Genomic DNA, 24,573 nt, shown 5'->3' on the forward strand with positions numbered 1-24,573 from the left:
TTTCACACACCCGTAATGAATGTGTTAAAAAACGTTTGACACTTGGTGCTACAGCAATATTTTTTTCATTCACTTTAATAGAGAGAAACACAAGCTGGTGATGACTACAAAAGTGATAACAGGAACTTTTTTGCTGACAGCACAGGATTAAATGAAACTATATATTCATCAAATGTATGTGTCGATAAATGAATTACAAATTTGAATCTTTCAAAAACAGACAGAAAATACTTCAGAACATGTAGCTGTATGGAAGGAATCAATTTCAGCATGGCAACCTTAACTCCATTTTGTGCCAGGCTACGTAACACCACCCTGTTATTGATTATTTTTCTACAACAGCACATCCATTGTGTATTATTCCTTACATAAGTCCAACTGCCTGTACACTTCCTTAATACATGACTTTCAGCTAAACATGCTTTCTATTCTTTTCTTAATATGGGACATTTTTAAAAATATGCTAAGAAAAAGTAAAGATTAGGTTGTGTGCTGGAATATTCTTCTGAGTGACGTATAAGTATAACTATATTATATTAATCTTGCATTTAATTAACTATCAATGAAGAGTATTACTTAATTCAGGAGTGATCACTGGAGGTAAATAGTCCAGCAAGGTTGCATATATTTTAAAAAGCCTAGAGCAGTGTAATGCGGCAATCCTCCAGCATCCGAAGGGTTACAGCTGCATGTGTTTCTCACTCTTTTGGCCTGACCCCAGAAGCTTAATAAAGGAAATTAATGTAGTGAACTATCTGTCAGATTCCCAAACACAGCTGGAGCTTACATACAAGCCATCCACACACACACGCACACACACACACACACACACACACACACACACACACACACACACACACACACACACATCTCTTGTGTACCATGCTATCCGGCTCTAACAGCCTGCCGCACTCACAGTCCTGCTGTGAAAGCCACTCCAGTGCATTGATTGTGAAAGCTGTTTTTGCAGCATCACTGAGGGCAATTGCACAACGCAGAGCAATAAACAAAAACCCAAACTCAGGACCCTGACATACAGGGTTACCATGAAGTACTGCTCGGACTCAGCAGCTGCTGTGAAAAAGGCAAAGTGGGATGTGGAAAACAGGGACATGTTAATACAACAAACACAAACAACACACACACACACATGCAAACATACAAGCATGCATCTGCCATGAAAAACACTGTGATTGCACGATTTCAGCTTGTGTGTCAGTGTGTGTAGAGCATGCAAACAAGCACAAACTCACATGAATATAAAACACAAGGTGGAACTACACATATGCCTATTCTTAGAAGTGTTTCATTTGAAACAAAAAAGAATGTTGGCTCTGCACACATGACACATGACTGCATGATTGCAGCACACATGTTCCCAAAATTTAAAAAAAAGGCTAGAGATGTAACTGAAAGAGAAGAATAAAATGAACTTGAAAGATATGAACAGTATATGTCAGGATCAGTAAGTGATGTCCTTGTTATTAAAGTCTGTGACCATAATTTTCACCTTAAACCGGCTTACAGTACAGGGCTGGCCTGGTTGGACTCAAGCCACGTGCAGCAGCCCAAGGATTAGCAGCCTTACGTAGGCTAGAAAAACAAACCAAGGCAAGCAGAAGCAACAGCAAGAAACCTTCTCACACTCCCACTAACAAAACAGCCCTTATCACCATCTGCCGGCTTTAACGAGGCACTCTCACAGCAAAACATTGAGAACTGCTAATATCCTACTCTGCTCCTCGTCAAAAAGTGTTAAACTATCTGAAAAACAAAGGAAACTACTGTACAGTTAAACTAAAGGTTTCAATTATTTTCTGCTTGATATACTTTGGAATTTAAAAGTACAAGGTTGACGGTTTGAGTGTTGATTTTCTATTTAGTTAACATTTCTACATCATATATCAAAATGTCTCAAAATCACTCCTACATAAAAGCAGACACATTCTCACAAACTCTAACTCAGAGCTCTAAAATATACCCAGAGATCCCCTGACTCGCACCCACATGCACAAACTGACACACTCCCCCACACATAACACAGGCATATACACACACAGTGGGTGCCTGAGAAAATTGTAATCTGGCAGAAGTCCTGTATCAACACAGAGGGGTCAAGGGTCACCCTGACTTGCTCCGCAGCTGTTTGAGATGATGCAGCTTTTTAAACTAGGTCATGCATTATCCCAGTTCAAATTGGGTCAAAGTTTATTCTGGTTCAAGGGCAATGCTCAGGGGTCACATGAAACCCTTGTGGCTCCGCCAAACAACAGAGACAGATTTTCATGAGCGGATCTTCATGCTGAAATGTTTTTTATTCACTCCTTGTTTGTAGAAGAAAGGGGCCCTGTAAAATGTCCCAAAAAGCTGAAGGGGGTTGGTGCAGGCTTACTTCTCTTTTTCAATTAGTCAAACGCTTTGCCATGTGCCAGAGTGTGTCTGATTCTTGTACAGCTCAACCGGCGATGGTCGAAAAGGCTATAGACAATGAGTCTCCAGCGCCACCACCACTTCTTCTCAACCTCAGGATTATCGGAACAAGACACAGCGCTACATGTGTAGAAGACATCAACACACTGCCACAGGTCTCTGAAAATGGCAAATTTAAGTAAATTTCCAGACAGTGAATAAATCAAAAATCACAATTTTTGCAAGATGACCTTAGTGTCAAAGTCTGACAACCTGATGAAATACAAATGACTTTTGATGATGGAAGTTACAAATAAGCCAGTATGTTTCATGTACTGTGCAGCACACTAAAACAGAGACAATTCCAAAACTAGCTCAACTTCCAAACACTTAAACATTTCATTATATATTCCTTTGGCAGACACATTAGTACATAAGACTAATTCAAGCACATATCTAAATAAGAAAAAAAGAATATACTTGCATGTTAATCTACATAATTACCATGTGATCTTAAATGGCATCTACATTTTTTTTTTACTTTCCAAAATGAAACGTCATTATATTTTTGAAAAGTTCTTCACCTTGTTTGTCTGTTGTCACTTACTCACAATGTTGTGCGACAACCTGCAGATAGTAGAATGAATTAGCTCTCACTTCATCTTTAATATACATTTAATAGTACAAAGCAGCAGTACTTTAGTCATTTAGTCACATCAGCTCTCTGACCTTGTTAATAATCTTAGTCAAGCCTCTGATTTAATTTATATAGAATTATATTGAATGGTAGAAATTTAAATCCAGCTTTAAAGTTCATGAATTCTATGTTGAATTTCTCATTAATATAACATTGAATGTCACTGGAAAATTGTGGGTGTGAAAAAAGAAGCTCTTACTCCTTTATTTTTAGGCACTAACAACTAAACCTGGCTGTGATCCCTTATGTTTGAGATTGTTGAATTGTGCTAGCAGTATCTCTCTGTGACTTAACATGGCAGACAACTATCAAAACTCTCACAGAAATAATATAAATACAGCACCAGCCAAGAAATTAGCACCGGAATAATATTTCAATATAAACACATTAAATGTGTTTCAGGGTGCAGTTTTCTTCCAAGGGTCTTACTCAAGGGCTCAACAAGGCTTAACAGCTGAACTTTCACCAGTACATAAAGTTGTTGAATTTCAGCTCGAATCCATCCAGTTTTCTGTAATGATTTGGATTTGGAATGGACTTGATGCTATTTTTGCCTGGAGTTGCCCCGATTGTGGGCATCAATCTCATCTCACTAAATATAGTCTTGGTCTCATAGGAGAATTTGTAAAATTAATTTTTGTGGTGTCTTATTTTCAAGCACAAGGAGTAAGTCCTTCTTCTAGAAAATATAGCCTAATCAATGGCATGATTAAGCCATCTAGTTTATGTAAAGGCTTGGGCTTGAAAAATAGTTGCTGGTCTTGATCCTCATTCCATAGTGAACTTGAAAACAACTTGAATTCTACTCCCTTAAATTACTTGACTTATGACTTGATCTCGGCTAGTCCTGGTTTTGCACTTGACAATGGTGGTTTTGACTACAGCCCTACCAATACACTAACATCAGTCAAGGATAGATATTTTCACTAAGACAAGTCTATGACAGACTGCAGAGATTTATAAAGGGACAATCCCTAAAGGAAACTCCCTCATGTCTCCTTGCTATATCTGGCCACATACACATGTGAGTTCATGTGAAGAGAGAGAAAAAAACAATATACAAAAGAAGAGGCAAAGTCTCTCAGTGATATGGCCTTTCATTGCAGCGTATTTCCATGGGAACTTTGCAAATGTCAGCCATAAATGAGTTAATTATCAATAAATATTTAATTTGTGTAAAACTATATATATATATATATATATATACGTGTATATATATATATATATATATATATATATATATATATATATATATATATATATATATATGTAGTTTCTAGCTCCTGATGGTACATTTCAGCTGTACTATGCTGCTCTACAGACACACAGAACATAACATGAAGTGGCTCCTGTTGCACTGGGGAAATGGAAATGGCAGTCTATGGAAATGGCAGTCATGGGAGCTTCATGTAAGGGGAAAGCAAGTAAGCTTAGATGGCCCACAACATACTGAAATGTTAGCATCAGTCATGCTACTAAAAGAAGGTATTCACCACAGTATATTTCTCTAGGGCTTTGCTTGTTGAAGTGTGTTAACATAAGCACAGGAGTACACTGCCAAGATGACAGAAGTTAACGTTATAATGCTCTTAACAGGGTGGAAGTATGGTCAGAACACACACTTCTGGCAAGCATGTGTTGTTGCAAATCAACCATGTGACTCTAAACATCTATAATGTCACTATGTAGAGTCTCTTGTGTAAAAGAAATATAAAGGCTGGACTCAAAGTCCTTACAGTGGATAAAGTTTAAGAGGTAATCCATGTCCTCATTCTCAAAGTTAATGACACAGTCCAACGTCTATCTTGGGATTTAAAAAATATAAATAAATAAATAAATAAAATAAAATAAACAGTCTATTTATACCAGGCAGACTATTTAAATTTTATTTATAGCACAGACCCTAAAATAAACTCCAGTGGCAATGTGCAGCATTGCCGTTCATTAAAAGCTTAGGCAGCAAAAAGCAGCCACTGTTATCACAAACGGCAGCTTTGTGGCCCATGAAAAATGAGCTGTTTCTTCCACAATCCCAAGAGAGGTGACCGACGACCTTCTCGCACTCGCCTCCAAAATGACATCCAGAATGTGAGGGAAGCAAAAGGGAACCAAGCAGATGCAAGATTCACAAAGAATGAGAATGAGTGGAAGGCTGTTAGGAAAGTAAAAATAAGGTACTGTAGCTGTAACTTGTGTCCTACATTAAAATGTACCACTTATATTACACAGGGTCGTGGGGGACCTGGTGCCTATCCAAGGGGATTGGGGGACATCCTGGATTGGGTGCAACACAGTCAAAGACGCTAATAAACCTACAATGCAGAAAAAAACCAAAAAACACAGGGAGAGCATGTACACAGGGCAGAGGCAGGAGATGACTCTAACTCTGGCAGTGCTATCCAACCTTTTTAGACACTACACCACTGTTAACACTAACAGAATAAAAGTAGTACCTTTACAAGGAATTTCAAAGTAGAAATAATATATATAATAATAAATAATAATAACAATAAAAATAGTATTTTAACATAAATTTCTTTTTTGTTTTATTTTAAATCACAAACGGTTTTAATGTATTAAGGCTATTGTCAGTATTATATTATTGCATACATAAACCTGTATTTAGTTTTTATTGTTCAAATGTTCTACTGTATATGTTATTAATCTCCATAATTTTTATATTACAGTTAAGTGTCACATGGAACAAATCTCAAATTATTTTTATTCTGAAAAGTACATAAGTATAGCAGATCAGTGGAGCTTTAGTGAGATAAGTTAGTACATTTTATCACTTAAGTTATACCTGTCTTAATAGACTTTCCATCACCATGCTTGCTTTTTTCTCTCTTTTGAAGTTAATAAGACAAAAAAATGAGGCTTATAATGTTAGCAAGAAAGTAAAAGGTGGAAGACTTTTATGTAGAGTAAAAGATAGTGACCATTACAAAGCAATGGAGATTCCTTCCTTAAATGTTTAATAAATGCCTCATAATAGAAAACCTACAAAATACACACCAACATTAAACAGTTCTTTCTTAAATAACATTTTAAATCTGGATCAGTCAAATTTGAATTCATTCATAATGTAGCCCCTGTAAAAAATGTGAAATTAATCAGATTTTTAACTAGAATTAATCAAGTTAGTTTTATTTTCATTAAACTTATAGCAGTAATTTTCACAAGAAATGTTCAGGTCCTAGTGAGTTGCCATATTGGAAGCCAAATGTGTTCAAACAGAAGTAAATACATTTTGTTTAGTGTGACCCAGTTTTTTCACAGGGCCATTTACTGCTCAGTTTGTTTATCAAAAACCTCCAAATGGGCTTCCCCACTTTGGAAAGAGCAAAGTGTTTGCTGTGCACATATTCCATTTCAAAGCCACGAGGCTCTCGGTCACTCCCTCTTTCTGACAGAGAAGCTCTGTGACTGCTTTCCTTGATCACTGCTTCATGCACATGGCACACACATCACCAGCACTTAATAGTGAAAAAGCAAAGGAAAAGTAAAGATAAAATCCACATGGCTTCTTTCTTTTCATATTATTAATGAGAGGGTTTCCTACATTCTCATGCACGTAAACTGAACATGGAGACAGAAAGCTTGATTATGTTTAAACACTACAGGCCTCAGAACATCCCCCAGAATGCAGCAAATGAGTGTCAGTATATAGTCACTCTTTTCATGTGGGCAACCTTTTAAAATTGACAAACAAGTAAAAAACATTCTCAACCGACCTACCCTAAATAAAGAGAGAATAAACAGGCCTTTTTAGACAACATTTCTACCACTGTCACAGATCACATTAATGATTTACCTACAGCAAATTAACCTGCATGTGGAATATAATGCAAGCAATGTTTTAACACTAAACATATGGATATGGGTTTTAACATAATATTAACATATATGTTTAAATGGTTGTAATCTTCTGGTATATTAAAGCTTCATCTTCTTCTATTTTCAGCTTTTCCCATTAGGGGTCGCCACAGCGAAATTATCTGTTTCCACCTAACTCTATCCTCTCGTACCAATTAACTTCATGTCCTCTTTCAACACATCCATATATCTCCTCTTTGGCCTTCATCTTGACCTTTTACCTGGCAGCTCCATCTCCAATATCATTCTACCAAAATAACTACTCTCCCTCCTCTGCACATGTCCAAACTATCTCAATCTATTTTCTCTGACCTTGTCCTCAAAACAGCCAACCTGAGCTGTCCCTCTGATGTGCTTGTTCCTAATCCTGTCCATCCTCGTCATTTCTAAAGAGAACTTCAACATCCTCATTTCTGCTACCTCCACCTCTGCCCCATGTCTTTTCCTCACTGCTACAGTTTCTAACCCAAACAGCCTCTTCACTTCTTTTCCACACTCCCGATCGTGCTGGATGGTTGACTCCAAATACTTAAACTCCTGCACCTTCTTGACCTCAGCCCCCTGTAACCTCACTGTTTTACTTCCCTCTTTCTTGTTGAAAAACATTTATTCTGTCTTACTATGACTGACTTTCATTCCTCTTCTTTCCAGAGCAGACCACCACCTTTCCAGGTGTCCCTCCACCAGCTGTCTATCACAATGTCATAAACAAACATCATTGTCCAAAGAGATTCCTGTCTGACTTCATTTGTCAACCTGTCCAACACCATAGCAAACAAGAAGGGACTCAAAGAAAATCCAGGTTGTTGCCCCACCTCCAAATTTAACACCTCTGTTTGACCTACAGCACATCTCATTGCAGTCATACATCCTCTCATACATCCTGAAATACTCTGAAATACTTCTCTGCCACTCTTGACATCCTCATACAGTACCATAGCTTCTCTCTCAGCACCCTGTCATATGCTTTCTCTAAATCCACAAAGACACAGTGCAACTCCTTCTGAGCATCTCTGTACTTCTCTATTAACATTCTCAGAGCAAAAATTTCATCAGTAGTGCTCTTTCTGGGGATGAAGCCATTCTGATGCTCACAAATATCCACTTCCTTTCTTAGCCTAGCTTTCACTACTCGTTCCAATAGCTTCATTGTGTGGTTTTCCACTTTATAGCTCTGTAATTGCTACAACTTTGCACATCACCCTTGTTCTTAAAGATCGGCACTAGAACACTTCTCCTCCATTCCTCAGGCATCTTCTCACTCTCTAAAATCCTGTTGAACAATTTAGATAGAAATGCCACTGTTGTCTCTCATAGACACTTCCACACCTCCACATGTATGTCATCTGGACTAAAAGTCTTTCCACTCTTCATTCGCCTCAGAGCATTCCTCACCTTTCCTTTCTAATCCTTGCTATTTCCTGCTATTTCCTATAATATTAACCTCTTCCTCCTGTCTTTCCCTCTCGTTTTCCTCATTCATCAGCTCCTCAAAATACTCCTTCCATCTTCTCTGCATACATTCCTCACCTGTTAGCACCTTCCCATCTCTATTTCTCTGACTCGCTAATCTGTACAAGTCCTTCTCGCCTTCTCTCGTGTCTAACCTGGCATACAACTCATCGTATGCTTTCTGTTTGGCCCTTGCTACATCCCTCCTCACTCTGTGCTGCGATTCCTTGTAATCCTGGTATATTAAAGCTGTATATATAAATATTATTTATTTTCAAGAATGCCAAATAGACCTAGATCAGGCACACAGGGCAACACAGATGCATATTATAACATTTAAAGTTTAAAGAAGTACATAATGATAAAATATTTTTGCAGTGGCCCAATTTGATGAAAAGTCCCACCCTGATCAATACCAAACTAAATCTAAAAATTAAACATCTATTAATTTAGAGAACCATCTGAATGCTGTCGAATGTGACAACTTCACCAGCGAACACTGTCATCCCACAAACTGAATATTGCTGCCAGCCACAGGATGAAGGGCACACTATCCGGCCGGACAACCACCTGCATTCCCAGCACCCACAAGCCCATTTTGGCTTCTGTGAATTTTGGCTTCCCCAGAGCTCATGCAGCTTGGCAAGACCAGGGCAAATGCTGATTAACACCAAAATCACATACTGCTGTGATTTTACTGTAGGCTATCTGGACACCATTGTGCTACCTGCCCTGAAAAGCCTGGGCATTCTAGTCCCAAGAAGGGCATAACCTCCTGCCCTCTTAACATGTCCGAGGTCTCTATGCTAAGGTGCCACGTTTTCTTACAGCCTTAGTTGATTCCGTAGCAACGGTTAACCCCATCCATCATGAACTGGTCACTGAACTATACCTCTCCACCATCCCTTGTGTAACCCCTTTGAAGATAATCGCCTTTGACAACCTGCCAATTGGGGACTTCATCATTTACATATACATTTTAATTTGTAGTATTTAGCAGATGCCCTTATCAAGAGCCACGTACCAAAGTGCTTTTAAGTCTCTATCATTAAATATAGTAACAATGGTTCACTAGGTTACAGCCTTAAAATTCCATGAGCCTAAAACACTGTTCAAAGTTTTCCTTTTTAAATACACACACACAACAAACAGGGGAGAAAGTGCTAGTTCAAGTTTTTCATGAAGAAGTAGGTCTTCAACCGTCATTTAAAGATGACGCATCTGATGCATGCAGCTTCCTGTGGAGGGAGCACAGAAGTGGGGTGGTATGTGAGAAGTTAGGCAGGTTGAAAACAAGTCGTGCAGCTGCATTTTGGATTATTTGCAGAGGACGAATTTCGTTCAAAGGTAGATCTGCCAGCAGTGAGTTGCAGTAGTTCAGTCTTGAGATGACAAGAGACTGAACAAGTACCTGAGCAGCCTGTGTGGACAAAAATGGCCAAATCTTTCTAATGTTGTAGAGCAGAAACTGACATAAGCGTGTTACATTAGCAACATGCGAGGAAACCATGCATCAGACTGTCCCCATCACCCCCGGTTGGGACTTTTCCACATGAAAAAAATAATTCTGTTATTCTATGATTCCAATAGCTCCACAGACACAACTCAAAGTTTTCATGGCAAGAAAAGGAGCTCACACACTGGTCACCATTTTGTATCACACACCAAGGACACCGCTTCTTCCCATGCTACTCAACGAAAATTGAAAGCTCAGCAACTGAGAACACTGTGAATGTTCAGAATACCAAGACCTCACAGAGTTGTTCCTTAAACAACTTACAATTTGCGGTCGAGGTCAATGCCTTGGGATCCGTTGGGGCCATACTATCTTAATGCTACAACAACCATGCTAACCTCTTCCAATGCACCTATTTTTCTAGGAAAATATCACAAGCTGAATCAAACTACGAGGTGGGGAACCAGTAACTTCTATCATCCAAAGCTGCATTTAAAGAATGGTGGCACTGGCTGGAGCAAGCACTGCACCCTTTTCAGGTGATCATCAACCACAAGACCTTAGAATGCATTAAAAATGCTAAATGTCTGAATCCCCATCAAGCCTAGTGGGTGGTGTTCTTTGCATGATTTAACTTCACAGTTACATATTGACTAGGAACAAAGAACAGCAAATCGGACGCACTCTCTCACCGTTATGACACCACAAACCAACTTCAGAATCCATAATGCCATCTTCCATCATCATAGCCCTGGTAAGGTTGGACCTTGTCTAGGATAACCAGCGAGCTTTGCTTCCTGAGTGTCCACACGTAGGACCAGTTGAGCAGTGCTGGTAGCTCTGAGTGTGCAAGATGCAGTGCAAGGAATGATAATAGTTAATGTGGTAGCTCAATGGTTAAGGTGTTGGACTACTGATCAGAAGGTCATGAGTTCAAATACCAGGTCCACTAAACTGCCAGTTCTTGGCCTTTGAGCAAGGCCCTTAACCCTCAATTCCTCAGTTGTATAAATTGAAATAAAAAAAATATGAGTTACTCTGGATAAGGGTGTCTCCATGGTAACCCCTAGGTTGTGAGCTGTGACTGAAGGGGAAATATAGGGATATTGCAAGATACTGAACTGGGGATGAATCACATGAGATGATCAGCAGCTCAGTTTTGCTGGGATTTCATTTCAGCTGATGAGCCATCATCCATGAAAGGTCCATCAGTTATGCTGAAATCCAAGGAAAAAACATGGTATCTGAGGGCAGGAAGGAGAATCAAAGATGAGTGTCATCAGCCTAGCGGTAGTAAGAGACCCCATGTGAGGAAATATATTCACCAAGAGAGTGAGTATACCTGAGGAAAAGAAGAGGACAAATTACTGAGCCCTGTGGGACACCAGTGGAGAGTTTGCCTGGAGCAGATTTCACCCCGCTACATGTTACCTGATATACCTGATCATCCAGGTAAGAAGCAAACCATTCCCATGCTGATCTATTAATTTCAAGACTCCTGAGGGAGGACAAGAGAGACTTGTGTTTGACTGTATCAAACCTTGCCAAAAGATCAAGGACGATGAGGACAGATGACAGCTTGGCTGATCTAGCAGCATTTAGTTTCAGCATGCTAGATCAGCTTGGATAGACAGTTGATAATACACAGTGTGTTTAATATTTTTTTAAAGAAAAGAGAGAAGTGAAACTGGCCTGTAGTTACTGATGTCTGATGAATCCAGAGCAGTTTTCTTCAGTATGGGAATAACCCTTGCTTACTGGAAGGTAGTTGGTACATGACCGGATGAATCATTGATGATTGTTGTGATGAAGAGCAGTCTTGTGAAATGGTCTGGAGTATAGTGGAAGTGATTGTATCCAGTAGGCAGTTGGTAGTATTGCAAGACTGGGGGGACTCTAAGAGCAAGACTCTAAAGAGATGCTGAAAGTTTCAGTAGGATAGGGAGAGTGATAGTGAAGGATACCAAGTGATGATCAGAGATGTGAAGTGGGGTAGCAGTCATGTCTGTAGCTGGGGAAGGACAGGTGAATTCCATGTCCAGGACATTTCCTCCCTTGTGTGTGGTGAGGCAGTTATTGAACACCAGGGAGAAGGAGGCCAGAAGTGTCAGGAGGGAAGAAGACTGAAGCTTGTCAGAGGCATGCACTGTCAGAGGGGTGCGGTCGAAAGTGAAATTAGCAGTGTGTCCATTTCTCTTAGGGGCTCCTTTCTGGAAGCCAGTGTATCAGAAATGGATCCCATTTCACGTCAAGGGTTTGGAGGGCATTAACCACAATCCAATGGCCAAGCAGAGTGCGTCAACAAAGAACTAGGCTTACTTATGCTCATACTGTAGCCAGGAACAACAATTGTGGAGTAAATATCTTCCCTGGGCCGAATATGTGCAGAAATCACTAACTCATTTCGCAACTGGCCTCACAGTCTTCCAATCCATGCTGGGTTACCAACCTCCCCTGTTCCCTTGGATGAAGCTGCTGGACATGGATGATTGATTTTAGCAAAGCTAGGCTACAGTATGTGGGAAAGTGCTCATGTTCATATTCAGCGAGCCCTCAAGCACCAGTGTGAAAGGAACCTTACTGGGCACCCATGTAGGAGAACAATTCAATTTAAATTCAATTAAATTTTTTTGTAATACGCTTTTAACAATTCACATTGTTTCAAAGCCACCATCATCAAGGTTGCTGACAACACTGTTGCGGTGGGCCTGATCTCCAACAACGACGAGACAGCCTACCTACAGGAGACTAAAACCCTGGAGAGATAGTGCCAGGAGAACAATCTTCTCCTGGACGTCAGCAAGACTAAGGAGTTGATAGTGGACTTCAGCACGAAGTCCGGTCATACCAACCGCTAAATATCAATGGGACCCCAGTAAAGAGAGTGGACAGTTTCCAGTACCTAGGTGTTCACATCACACAGGACCTGTCGGTCCTGTCACATCAACACCCTGGCAAAGAAGGCCCGGCAGCGTCTGTACAATCTGAGACGCTTAAGGGACTTTAAACTACCTTCTCAGGTGCTAAAGACTTTCTACACCTGCAACATTGAGAGCGTCCTGACGGGTAGCATCACTTCCTGGTTCGGGAACAGCACCATGCAGGACAGGCGAGCCCTCCAGAGGGTGGTGCGGTCAGCTGAACGTACCATCAACAACAAGCTCCCTGACCTGCAGGACATCTACAGGTGCCGGACCAGGGCCAGAAAGATTGTAAAGGATCTTGTACTGGACCTCTCCCTCCATCTTACTTTTTTTTTGCCCAACCTTTTTTTGCACTATTACACTTTTGCACTAACTCTGGACTGTCACTTTAACTCTGGACTTGCACAGCACAGTGCCACTTTATACACACCATACTGCACATAGACACTTTAAGGACAATCACAAAATCATTTTAATTTGTACTGCCATTATCCACCATATGCATTTATGTATATACATATATTTTCACATATAATTTTCATATATTTTAAAAAGCATTTCACTGCATGTCGTACTCTGTATGTATGTGTATGTGACAAATAAAATTTGATTTGATTTGATAGCAGCTTTTCATAAGTAATGAAAAAATTAAAAGTTTAAAATTAAGTTACTCTATATTTCTAAAATCAATCACAAATGAACAAGCCAAAGGCGATGATTTAGATTTTATTGCCTGTTTTGGATTTCTGAACTGTGCCTGTGTCATTGATTTGGACTGTTCGTTCTGTTCTTAAATAAATTCCACATTATAGTTTCTACTCTTTGGCCTTACATTGAATGGTTAATTATGATTGGTTAAAAGGTGTTGATCAATTTTGTATAATAGTAGCTCTGAACGTTCCAACTGCAAAGCAAATCACAGGGTTATATTAAAACATTCATTCTAATATGCGTTTGTGTCTATAGTTTTCTGTCTGATGCAGGGACAAATTTCCCACATAAAATGATTTAACTGTGTGTAAATGTTGATATTAAGCACATTATTTTTTATGGTATTCTGTAAGGTGACATTTGTATATAATTTTTGGAAGGTGTATCCAGTTTCAGCACTTTGTTATTATCAGAAGATGAACAGTGAAGAAGTTCTGTTAAGTTTTTTTTTTTTATGTCTTTAGGATGGAGAGCTTTATGGGCTTTATTTTTGTCTAATGTATTTCAAAAGAGAGGGGAAATAAAGCAAAATTGTTAAGGGAAGTTAAAACGGACATGTTCTTAATTAATGAATATAAAAAAAATGTTATAAGTTGAAATGGTTGTGTGATATAAGACATTACACACAGGAAAATAGCTCATATTCCATAAGAAAACCTAGTTTGGCCCTTAATAAATATCATTCGGTACTGATTGGTTGTAAACAAAAAGTCATTTTCAGCCTGACAAAATAGAACAACCCTGCTTTCCTTTATTTGCCCTGTAACTTCCTTACAGTGGTTTAGCTTATTCTAAGTCAGTGGAAGTGTACGCACTGACTGAAAATGTACATGAGGATATGTGTACATGTTCCTACCCTGCTAGTTAAAGCGGCCTGCTTGATGAGCAGCTGGTCTTTGTCCATACGGGCCTGTGAAAGCAGATCCTTAAGACGCCGATTCTCTTCCTGTACACTGATCTCACCAACAGCAGCACCTGAAATAAGTAGTGGATTACAAGAAAGGGCAGGATATACTGTAACCATGCTTATTCCATACTCTTTACTGATATGTAACAGGTACAGTAATTGAGCATACCTGAAGGCCCTTCAGCAAGGTTCCGGGTAATGATCTGCCGTATGAGCGCAGGAACTGGTGTGTTAAAGGAATCCACATCATCACTCTGTACAGTGAGGGCTTTCTCCTCTATGCTGCTATCTGGGTTGAGCAGGGATTCCTCTAGTTTCTGTAACATCACCAGGTATAGTAATAGGTTAGTATTCCTACTATTACTATTATATGTATATATATATATATATATATATATATATGTATATATATATATACTGTATTGTATTGTAAGGTGTTACCCATCTTACTGTAGATATCTTAGAAAAACTGTGATTAATAACATTGCATCCAATGCATAGTTACTGTAAGTCTATTTGATTTCTGTTTTCATTTTCCAGACATGAAATTATCTACATGTCTCTTTTATTTAAAAGGTAACCAGCAAGGCAATTTACAAGACAAGTAACTACTACTCTATCTTTTCATAATCTTATGACCTTTTTTTATGATTAGCTCATAGAATCCACTTACAGCACACATGTTTTTGTGCAATTCTAACATTCTCAAAATAAAACGCATTAATGTGTCCCTTTAGTACAAATTGAAGCACTATGCAGTACCCTAAATATGATGGACTCAGTGCTTTGTTGATAGTCCTGGAGAGTGCTTTTATAAATGATATTGCTCAAAAAATTAAATGAAACTATTCAACTATTCTATTGAGCTGAGATCAGATTATTGTGAAGCTCTTTAACAAACTGTTCAGTCAGCACTGAGGATAGAGGTAAGGCCATTTTCTTCACATATTAGGATTGAGATGCATAATCATATAATAAATAAGATCATATAAACACTTTTCTCTCTTAGGGGACTATGTAAAAAAAAAAAGAAACAAACAGCATAACAGAGCCACCAGATTTCTTTTAATTTATCATAAATCCTGACAGAAAGCCTGTGGTTACTCAAACAAGCACTCTTTACAACCAAGGTAAACAGAAAAGCATCTTAAAGAGACATTAACCTGAGGCTAATATGGGTGCAGACTAAGACATGATGGCTCCTGATTCCTGTTCTTTGCTGATAGGAGTGGAACCCAATGAGATATTTTGCATTTGTAGCACATCCACATCAAGGATTGATGTTTTGCACATGTTAAGATGCTTTTCTGCTCACCATGGATATAAAGAGTGGTTTAATTTTCTATGTCCTTCCTGTAACCTTGAATCCTGGAATCTGACTTAAACCACCCAAATAACTCAATCACTCAGTCTGTGTAAATTCAAGAGACTGTTGCATATTAAATTCCCATGAGATCAGCAGTTTCTGTCCTGTATCTGCCTGATTTTCTGTATTGCTCTGATACCACACAACTGGCTGTTTAAATAACTGCAGGAATGTGAACATGTCCCGTTTTTAATAAAAAGAAAAAACAGCACGGTTAGTGTATGCTGCACTCTGTGGTACCTTTAGATTGACATTTTCTACTCATTTGACACAAGAGTAGAGCTTTTTTACTGTTAAGTGCATTTAAACTACACTACACTGTACACTGTAGTTCTGCACTACAATACAGTTGACCTTTCGATCGCCTTACTTAATTAAATTGCCAGCCTTGCATATAGTAAATCAAGCCCTCTTCTCTTCTCTTGCACATCTTACACATCTTACACATCGTCAGTGACATAAAACAGGCACCGATACAACAACCTACCTGCATTTATCCACACCTTGAATTAAAGCACGCACCTGAATAACAGCCGCTAGTCCGGCCGAAGACTCCCCTTCACAATTCATGTGGAAAATGACCTTTGGATGAAGTTAAACTAATGCACAAAATGTTTTTTCCTTTTTTTTTTTTTTTTTTTTAGCACGTGCTAGTCTTTAAAAGCACGAACAACTCTGGTTCTGCAGTTAAACGTGTCTAATCAATACAACACAAGTACGAAATAAACCGTATCATTCAAATGCAAATAAAAGTTGACGATGATAAATGACCAAAAGTTTTTAAAAAAAAACTTTCTGAAGCAACTGCAATCACAGCAGAGGTCGAGGAGGAGCTTCTCCGTCGGCATAGAAACAGGACGCTCCCGGGCGGTTGCTATGATACCCAAACCCTAGCTTTCGTTTTCCATGGTTACAAAGACGCCAGCGAGTTCACGTGCGACACACACTCGCGTCTGTATTGCATTCCTTTTCAGGTTAATAATCGTCAAAACGTTTAAATAGACTGAATTTATTTCAGAGGAGCAATTATTAAATATAAAACTATAGCTTAATGAAAGAAAAAAAAGAGTTATCCTTATTTATTATCCGTAGTATATTTTATGAAACACAATTACTAATTACATAAAAGTATATGCAGTGCAATGAATATCTATACAGCAAGTGCATTAGAGTGTGTGTACAGCACTAGATGCTGTAGAGCAAAGATGCCTTCATAAGTAATGCAATAAAACATCTCTACATAAAAAAAAAAAAAAAATGTTCTGTAAAGAGCAGTAAACAGCACTTAACTAAACAAAGTCAATAATAAATGTGACAAAGTACAAGTTTGTTCACTACTAGCATTTATGTTGTGTCCAACAATTGGTAACAATATGTTCTAACAATTTGACGAGCTTGGACCTTGTTTTTGTAGTTGGTCAGAACAAGCTGAATTGTTCAATTGTACACAAAAGTCCAACGATGACTAATAAAAGTATACTTCTTTAACCCAGGGACATGTGCTGCTTCTGGTTATATCTTTCTCATTACACACCACATGCAAGGACATATGCATTCTGTGTTGTAACTGTTGCATTGTCTGCAATGTATCTTGTTTACCATTTTTGTATTTATTGTGTTGCCTATCATGCACTACCACATTGTTACCCTCAGTTTTTGCTATTGATGGTTGTATATGTTGTATATGTGACTTAATACCAAACACAATTTCATTCTAGGCTCAGTCAGTTTACATTTTGGACATCTGCAGCGTGTTCACATGTAGGCCTCCAATAAGATCAGGCCATTAAACATCATCACTGAACTGTGACTGTGTTTGTAAAGTGCCTTAGACATGTTTTTTTTTTAATTATTAGACATAGCTATATGTTCTCTATTCTGTGAAATCATGCAGATTTAGAAATATATTATCCAACTTTCCCAGTGGTTAGTGTTGTAATAATACAAAAATAAAAACAATCAATAAACAAAAACAATCAATAAACAAAGCATTTTAAACAATGTAAACCAAAAAAAAAAAGAATGGCAGAAAAATACACTTACAACAGCACTTTTTTTAACTCCACTTCCTTGAATGTATATTTTTCTACTGAAAGATGTTTTCTGTATCTTAAAAATAAAAATAGAATAAAGTCAAAAATTCTCTGAGAGAGAATTATTGTTCTAGTCATCTTAGCTAAGCTAAGGTTATTCTAGTTGAGCTTACAATATAACTAAACAGCTTCATATCACTGCATCCTATTATGTCTCTTCAGGAAAGAGCTCAGGCCACTGGGCCGTGTCTAGGAAGATCGAACAGCAGCCACTGTAGTACCAGAGCCTGGGAAGAAAACACTCCACCCTCCAGGAGTTGGACACTCGATTGTACACCTCCACTTCTACACCATAATCTCCCTCCATTCCTTTCCAGTGGCCCCCAGTCACGCAGAGCTTCTCTCCCAGAACCACCATGCCTCCGTTCTCATGAAGTTTATGGAGGAACTGAACCTGAGGAAGTCCAAGACATTAGATTCTTAGATTCATACATTTTTAGATTCTTAAATGTTTTAGCAAAGAACATGTGACCAGCTGGGGAAATAACATGTTTGAATCTTTTAAACAATACTCAAGGGAAGAATTAATAATAAATGAATTTAGTTGGTTGACAGATGCATTTATTCATTTCCATTGGGACAAAACAGTATACAGCTGACGTTTAAGGTTCTTTCATTCCAACAGTGACCATTCTGAGGTCCTGTAATTGGAACTCATCCTTTCAATCAGCAGTACAGGATCTTAACATTTTTTTGTACCATAAGCCAGTGTCCACTGGTACTGGCATTGTAATTAAAAATTGAATTTACCATAGCAAACTGCAAATGTTTCAGAAATTGTTGAATGTGGAAAATCAAAACAAAAAAACTTACTTTCTGCCACATGTTAGCATCTGGGTCATACAGATACACTTTTTTGGTGTTGTCCGCTACCAGATAGATAACTCCATCCATAGAAACAGAACGAGGAGAAGATAGGTACTTTGGGATAAATGGAGAGCAGATGATACTCCAACTATCTGGAAAAAAAATGTCAAATTGGAAATAAAATCACACATTTAAGCCAGTTTTAGACAGTGCAGAGTAAGAGTTTTCTTATATAATCATTACATTACATTCTTCACAGAGAAATAAGGATTGTCTCTCCAAACTCCATAAGTTTCGCATAATTCTATGCTGTTTTCCTATTAATCATATCAAACAACTAATTTTGGTGTAATTTCAATCAGGTGACAACTTTACAGCATCAACCTGGCATAACTGAGTCAAAATTGTGTTTACATGTTAGTTGTAAGGAAATCTTGGGGATGGGAAGCAGGACATAAGAACATACTAATACTTACAAAAGAGCAGCAAAAGACAATATGTTTTAAAAGGAAATAACTGATATTAATATTATCATTATTGGGTGATTACTAAATTAAAAATCTAGAATAGTCTTGAATGAGCTAATATTTGACGATTTGCCATATTTTTCTGATTTAATGCACTGATGTATTTTATGCCATTAAGACAAATTATTTGACTATCACAACACAGATCATATGGTGAACCTGTATTTGTATCAGTCAATACTCAGAGCTCTGATATTGGTATTGACATAAAAATTAAAAGAAAAAGGATTATTAGGTCTATATTTATTGTATTGTCCTTTGCATATGACTTGGATTTTTGTACTGGTGTTCTGCTCTGGTTGTTGAAACTATACACAGATTATGGTCCTTGGTGATTCCTACCTATGACAGGGTTGTAGCACTGCAGAGTCAGGGCATTATATTTGACAGCACAGGAGCCAATGACATACAGCTTCCCCAGACATGCAGTGGCTGTGAAATTGGTCACATATTTCACTGCAGGAGCTGTGAGAGCCCAGCTGTCAATGTATGGGTCATAGTGTTCTACTTCTACAGTGTCCATCGTTGTGCCTGTAAATATAACAAAACACTTTCAAACACTCAGTAAGTGAGTCACAGAAAACAACACTTTTATTATAAACTATTTGTGCCCAAGAGAGAAAATAAGGTGTAGATTTTCTTAAATAGATTTTCAGAGGCTGTCTACAACTGTTTATTACTGCGTATTTCTACTATTTTCTTACCTCCAATGACATAAATCTCTCCATTTAGTGCTGCAGAGGAGTGATTAGTCCTGGGCCTCAACATGGGCGCTACTGTAACCCACCTCCCTTCACGAGTTATATACTTCCAGGTCTCTGTGGTTGACCAGGTATTGGTCTGGGAACCTCTTGAACCACCTGAGAAAAAGCAAATCTAGAAGTCATGACGAGACTATAATTTTTTCCATCAAGTATACTGGACATCTCTTAGGCAATAATGTTGGCTTTGTTTTGGCAGCATATAAAAATTCCAAAGAGCTAAAACAAAGACTTCTATAAAAAAGAGGAAAATGAGTGGTATAGGCAATTTTCAGGTGGAAGAGATTTTTATATATCTCTTATAAATCCTTGAAAAGCTAGGTGTTCCATTAGTAAGTGTGTTTAGTAACCCTCATAATTCTTAAGTGGTTCCAGTTCTTATGAGACTGTTCGAGAGATTTTCTTTATAGCCACAGGATTTTCTTCTTTATCCTCTCCAAATTCTTCATGGAGATGATGTTTCATTAATAACAATGCAGTACTCAAATATGGTTAGGGAAACTATACATTCACTTGATTTTTTTCCACAAAAAGGTCTATAATTCTATAAAAAGGTCTATATTTCTATAAATATCCTCAAAGGCCCTCCTGATGCTACTCCTTTCTCTTTCTTTCACAATACATCACAATACACCAGAAAGTAATTTTAGAGCCAGCTGCTGTTTACCTGTAACATACACATCATTGTTCAAAGAAACAACAGAATAACCCCACTTATTGTAGTTGGGAAAATCAGGTAGCTGATACCATTGATCTGTGAAAAAGAAGAGACAATAATTAAGTTTTTTTCTAATTATAGATGAAATGCAGTAATGTTTCAGGGATAAATCAGGGACAAAAGCTGTCCTTACGAAGCTTTGTGTTGTAGAAGGCACAGTTCCTAGGATGAATCCTGATCTGTCTCTCACCATCTTCCTCCTCATCTTCTTCATCAGAGTCATCTAGCGAGCGGCCACCCATCACAAACAACACTTCCTGCAGGTTGTGAGGGGTAGTTCTGAATGTACTCTGCGCTGACTCGCCTGGTGTTATATTAATTTTCTGAAACAAAGGACTTCACACATTTAGATTAAACAAGACACATAGAAATGGGCCCTACAACTTTATGGACTCGGTGTGGTTAATATATGTAACCCACAAAGAGATAACCAACCTCTCTAGAAACATCCTCCAGAAGTTCTTTGCATTCCAGGGAATCCTGAACTAGAGGATCTTTCAACAGGATTTCCATAAGGTAGGACTCAGGCAGAAGAGGTAGTCTTGCCAGTCTCAGTAGTTCTGGCAGGTGACAGATTCGGCTGTCTCTGCAATGTCTGACCCATGCAAGTGCTGCCTCAGCTTGAGCACAGTCATGCCGCACCTTCAGACCCTCATCCTTCAGACAAGCTACTAGCTTATCCTTTTCCAGCAGCAGAAACTCCTCATGCTGTTGCACTGCCTCAAAGTTCTCCAAAAGAAATGCTTTGGCTTTAGCCACTACCTCAGGACAACCATGGATCTCTCCAAACTCTTGTATGCCAAGGCAGTTGCTAGCATCTATCTGGTGCTGTAGGTATCGACTACAGACAGTCCGCACCGTCTGAAATTGAAGCTGACTTGAGGTGCATATCAGGCCCTCCACATTTCCCTGATTTATGGTGAGTTTTCCAGTGTAAGCAAAGTCCAGCAGGGTGGCAAGTACATCAGGATCCACGTCATGAAGCTCTACCCGTGCAGCTATACTCTCCACAAAGTCACCTAAGAACATAGAGTGGAAGTAGAGGCTACAGAGAGCCAGGATGCCCCGGTGGCAGGGGAAGTCCCTTCCACCAGCACTTAAGGTTACATCCACAAGATTTGGGTGGGAACAGAGAGAACGCAGTCCCTCCAACATGCTTTGTGAGTGAGAGGACAGGCAAAAGTCCAGGTCATCCATATTACGTACCATGATAACACGTTTTGATCCAGTGACCAATGGTCCCGTGGTCTCAATGTGTTGCAACCCAACTCCTCTGTGAAGTATTTATCTGCATGGCAAGAGATGGGACTTGTATTATACCTAACCACTTACAGCCATTTTAATGCAGCATTAAAGTCTTGTTATTACCAGTGCAATTGCTATCTTGCTGTGATCCAGTAAAGATAACCAAATGAAGTCATGACAATGGGTAAAAATTAAATGGTTTTATAGATGGACACGAAGAAACAATACAGCTTACAGGATGTGGATTACATTCTCATTTCTTTATCTATTGGTAACCTGTCGGAGTAGGAATTCATTTGACAGTACAGATTCAGAGAACAAATATAGCTGTAAGCAGCAATCCACGGGGTCCAAGCAGTCTTGGCTAACGTAGCCCCAGTGTCAAGTTCCTACCTAGTTACACAGAACAAAACAAAGGCTACACAAGAACATACTTACCAAGGTTTTGTCAAGGCTCAATCATGTGAAATACCTGATGAAATCTGAGTTGCAAACATGTTTTTTTAATCTCAGGCATAATTAAAGAAAACTGAGTTATAACAAAAAAAACCTTGCTCTGCCCCAATTAGAATAACTGAAATGCAACAGGCATATTATTTGTAAATATTTTTAATAATGATTGAGTTTTGACCTCTACTCCAGGTTCCGACATGTCCAGGTTCTAATTTTGTGAAGATAGGGCACAAATCCTAGACTAGTTCCCAAAAAAAATAGGATTTGCAAAGAATGCACATTAGTAAAAAATAAATAAATAAAAGTAAATAAATAAATCTAAATAGGTAGGGCTTAATGGTCCAAACTGAAAAGCAGTCCGAGTAAATATTAGTTTCTACACTTTAAAGTTATAAAACATACATGTTTATAGCACCATAGCTTCATTGACTATGGGAATAGGAGTGAGTACTAATTTTTAACCAAAGTCTGTTCAGTCACTCTACATGTTTCCTAAGAGCAACTCAAGCAAAAACAACATGGCAACAGAACTTTATGCTCAGATGCTCAATCCTAGAGACTTAAGTGATGTTTATACAAAAACCTACAGGGCAGTTATTGAAACTATTAACAATTTTATTATTAGAAATTATGGCTCATTATTTGTAATATGAATTATTTTACTTAATGTCACTCTTCAAAATTTGTTTATATGATCCCAAAACAAATGGCCTCCATATAAACTTTACCCTTCATGGCTTCATAGCTATAATCTGCATAGTACACTGTCAAATAGATATTAATATGAGTACTGTTTATTGTTTACTGTGTGTTATTTGTTTAGTCAGTAGCAGCTAACAGCTAGCATGAAGTTCTGACACTGGCACTAACTAGCTCTGTGTTAACATTTTAGATTATTTTAGCACAAACGTTAGAGAAAATCGTAACAGTAAAAACAAATCAGACCTTACCTTTTTGCTGAATGAAAGCAGAAATAAAACATTGCTTAAAAAACAGTTGTTGCTTGTTGAAGTCAGGGTCATTGAACAGTTTTGTCAACTCATAGCACACTTGCCTTCCACTATACTATTTTTAGTTCTGTGGTAAGGTTCTAAATTTAAATACCAAACTCTCTGGGATGAAGTGTCACCTGCTCTTAAAGAGAAATAAACTCTCTCCTCACACACACACACACACACACACACACACACACACACACACACACACACACTACTGTGCCTCAGTTAATCACCAACCACCCTGTACAGTTTTCCATCATCCCAATGATCCTGATGCAGTTGATCAATCAGTGGACAAAAGCAATTACATTAATCTCATTAACCCTATGGCTTATTCAAGTAAGAGCTTGTAATTGAGTATTTATTCAGATGAGAGTTTGCACACTCCCCTCATCCCAACCCTCCCCAAAAATAAGATTTACAACCCTTTGATGAAAAAATGTTAAATCTTAGATTTTTCTACAAGCATTTTTTCATTGTAAATAATGGCATAGTTGTTACAAGTTTATGCTTTTAACAACTAGTTATCAGCAGTATGTGTGCTCTGTTTAAGAGGATTGTTTAGAGGCTTTCCATGAGTTTGATTAAAGTACTAATCAGCCCACTCTCACTCATTTTCTACCGCTTATCCAAACTACCTCGAGTCATCTCAGGCATCATCAAGGCAGGATACACCCTGGACGGAGTGCCAACCCACACACACACACACACACACACACTCTCATTCACTCACGCAATCACACACTACGGACAATTTTCCAGAGATGCCAATCAACCTACCATGCATGTCTTTGGACCGGGGGAGGAAACCGGAGTACCCGGAGGAAACCCCCGAGGCACGGGGAGAACATGCAAACTCCACACACTCAAGGCGGAGGCGGGAATCGAACCCCCAACCCTGGAGGTGTGAGGCGAACGTGCTAGCCACTAAGCCACCGTGCCCCCCTTCTAATCAGCCATACCAATGAATATGATGAATAAAAATGAAACAACTAATAAAAAAAAATTACTTATCTTAACTGAATTAAAGATTTGAATGAAAACGAGGGGGGGGGGGGGCACGGTGGCTTAGTGGTTAGCACGTTCGCCTCACACCTCCAGGGTCGAGGTTCGATTCCCGCCTCCACCTTGTGTGTGTGGAGTTTGCATGTTCTCCCCGTGCCTCGGGGGTTT

The 24,573-nt window shown here is 38.6% G+C and overlaps 2 protein-coding genes across 2 annotated transcripts in view; both read right to left on the reverse strand.

Annotated features, from left to right (window-relative positions):
* The window catches only part of crocc2 (ciliary rootlet coiled-coil, rootletin family member 2), a 57,496-nt gene extending 41,080 nt beyond the window's left edge, over positions 1–16,416 (reverse strand). Inside the window, exons 1-3 of the mRNA XM_060867070.1 lie at positions 16,321–16,416; positions 14,602–14,749; positions 14,382–14,500 (exon numbers count right to left, since the gene is read on the reverse strand). Coding sequence (XP_060723053.1) covers positions 14,382–14,500; positions 14,602–14,749; positions 16,321–16,368 — 315 coding nt within the window. The 5' untranslated portion in view covers positions 16,369–16,416. The remainder of the gene's footprint in view (positions 1–14,381; positions 14,501–14,601; positions 14,750–16,320) is intronic.
* Positions 16,417–16,897: 481 nt separating this feature from the next.
* On the reverse strand, positions 16,898–23,462 carry klhl30 (kelch-like family member 30). The gene is made up of 8 exons (XM_060867071.1): positions 23,353–23,462; positions 21,140–21,992; positions 20,838–21,027; positions 20,654–20,740; positions 19,930–20,085; positions 19,568–19,756; positions 18,705–18,850; positions 16,898–18,285 (listed from the first exon to the last, which is right to left on the reverse strand). Exons 2-8 carry the CDS (start codon positions 21,911–21,913, stop codon positions 18,040–18,042), a joined length of 1,788 nt encoding a protein of 595 aa, XP_060723054.1. The 5' UTR covers positions 21,914–21,992; positions 23,353–23,462; the 3' UTR covers positions 16,898–18,039.
* Between the last annotated feature and the right edge of the window lie 1,111 nt (positions 23,463–24,573).

This window comes from Tachysurus vachellii, chromosome 4 (assembly GCF_030014155.1).
Source record: "Tachysurus vachellii isolate PV-2020 chromosome 4, HZAU_Pvac_v1, whole genome shotgun sequence".
In the NCBI taxonomy this organism is placed as follows: Eukaryota; Metazoa; Chordata; class Actinopteri; order Siluriformes; family Bagridae; genus Tachysurus; species Tachysurus vachellii.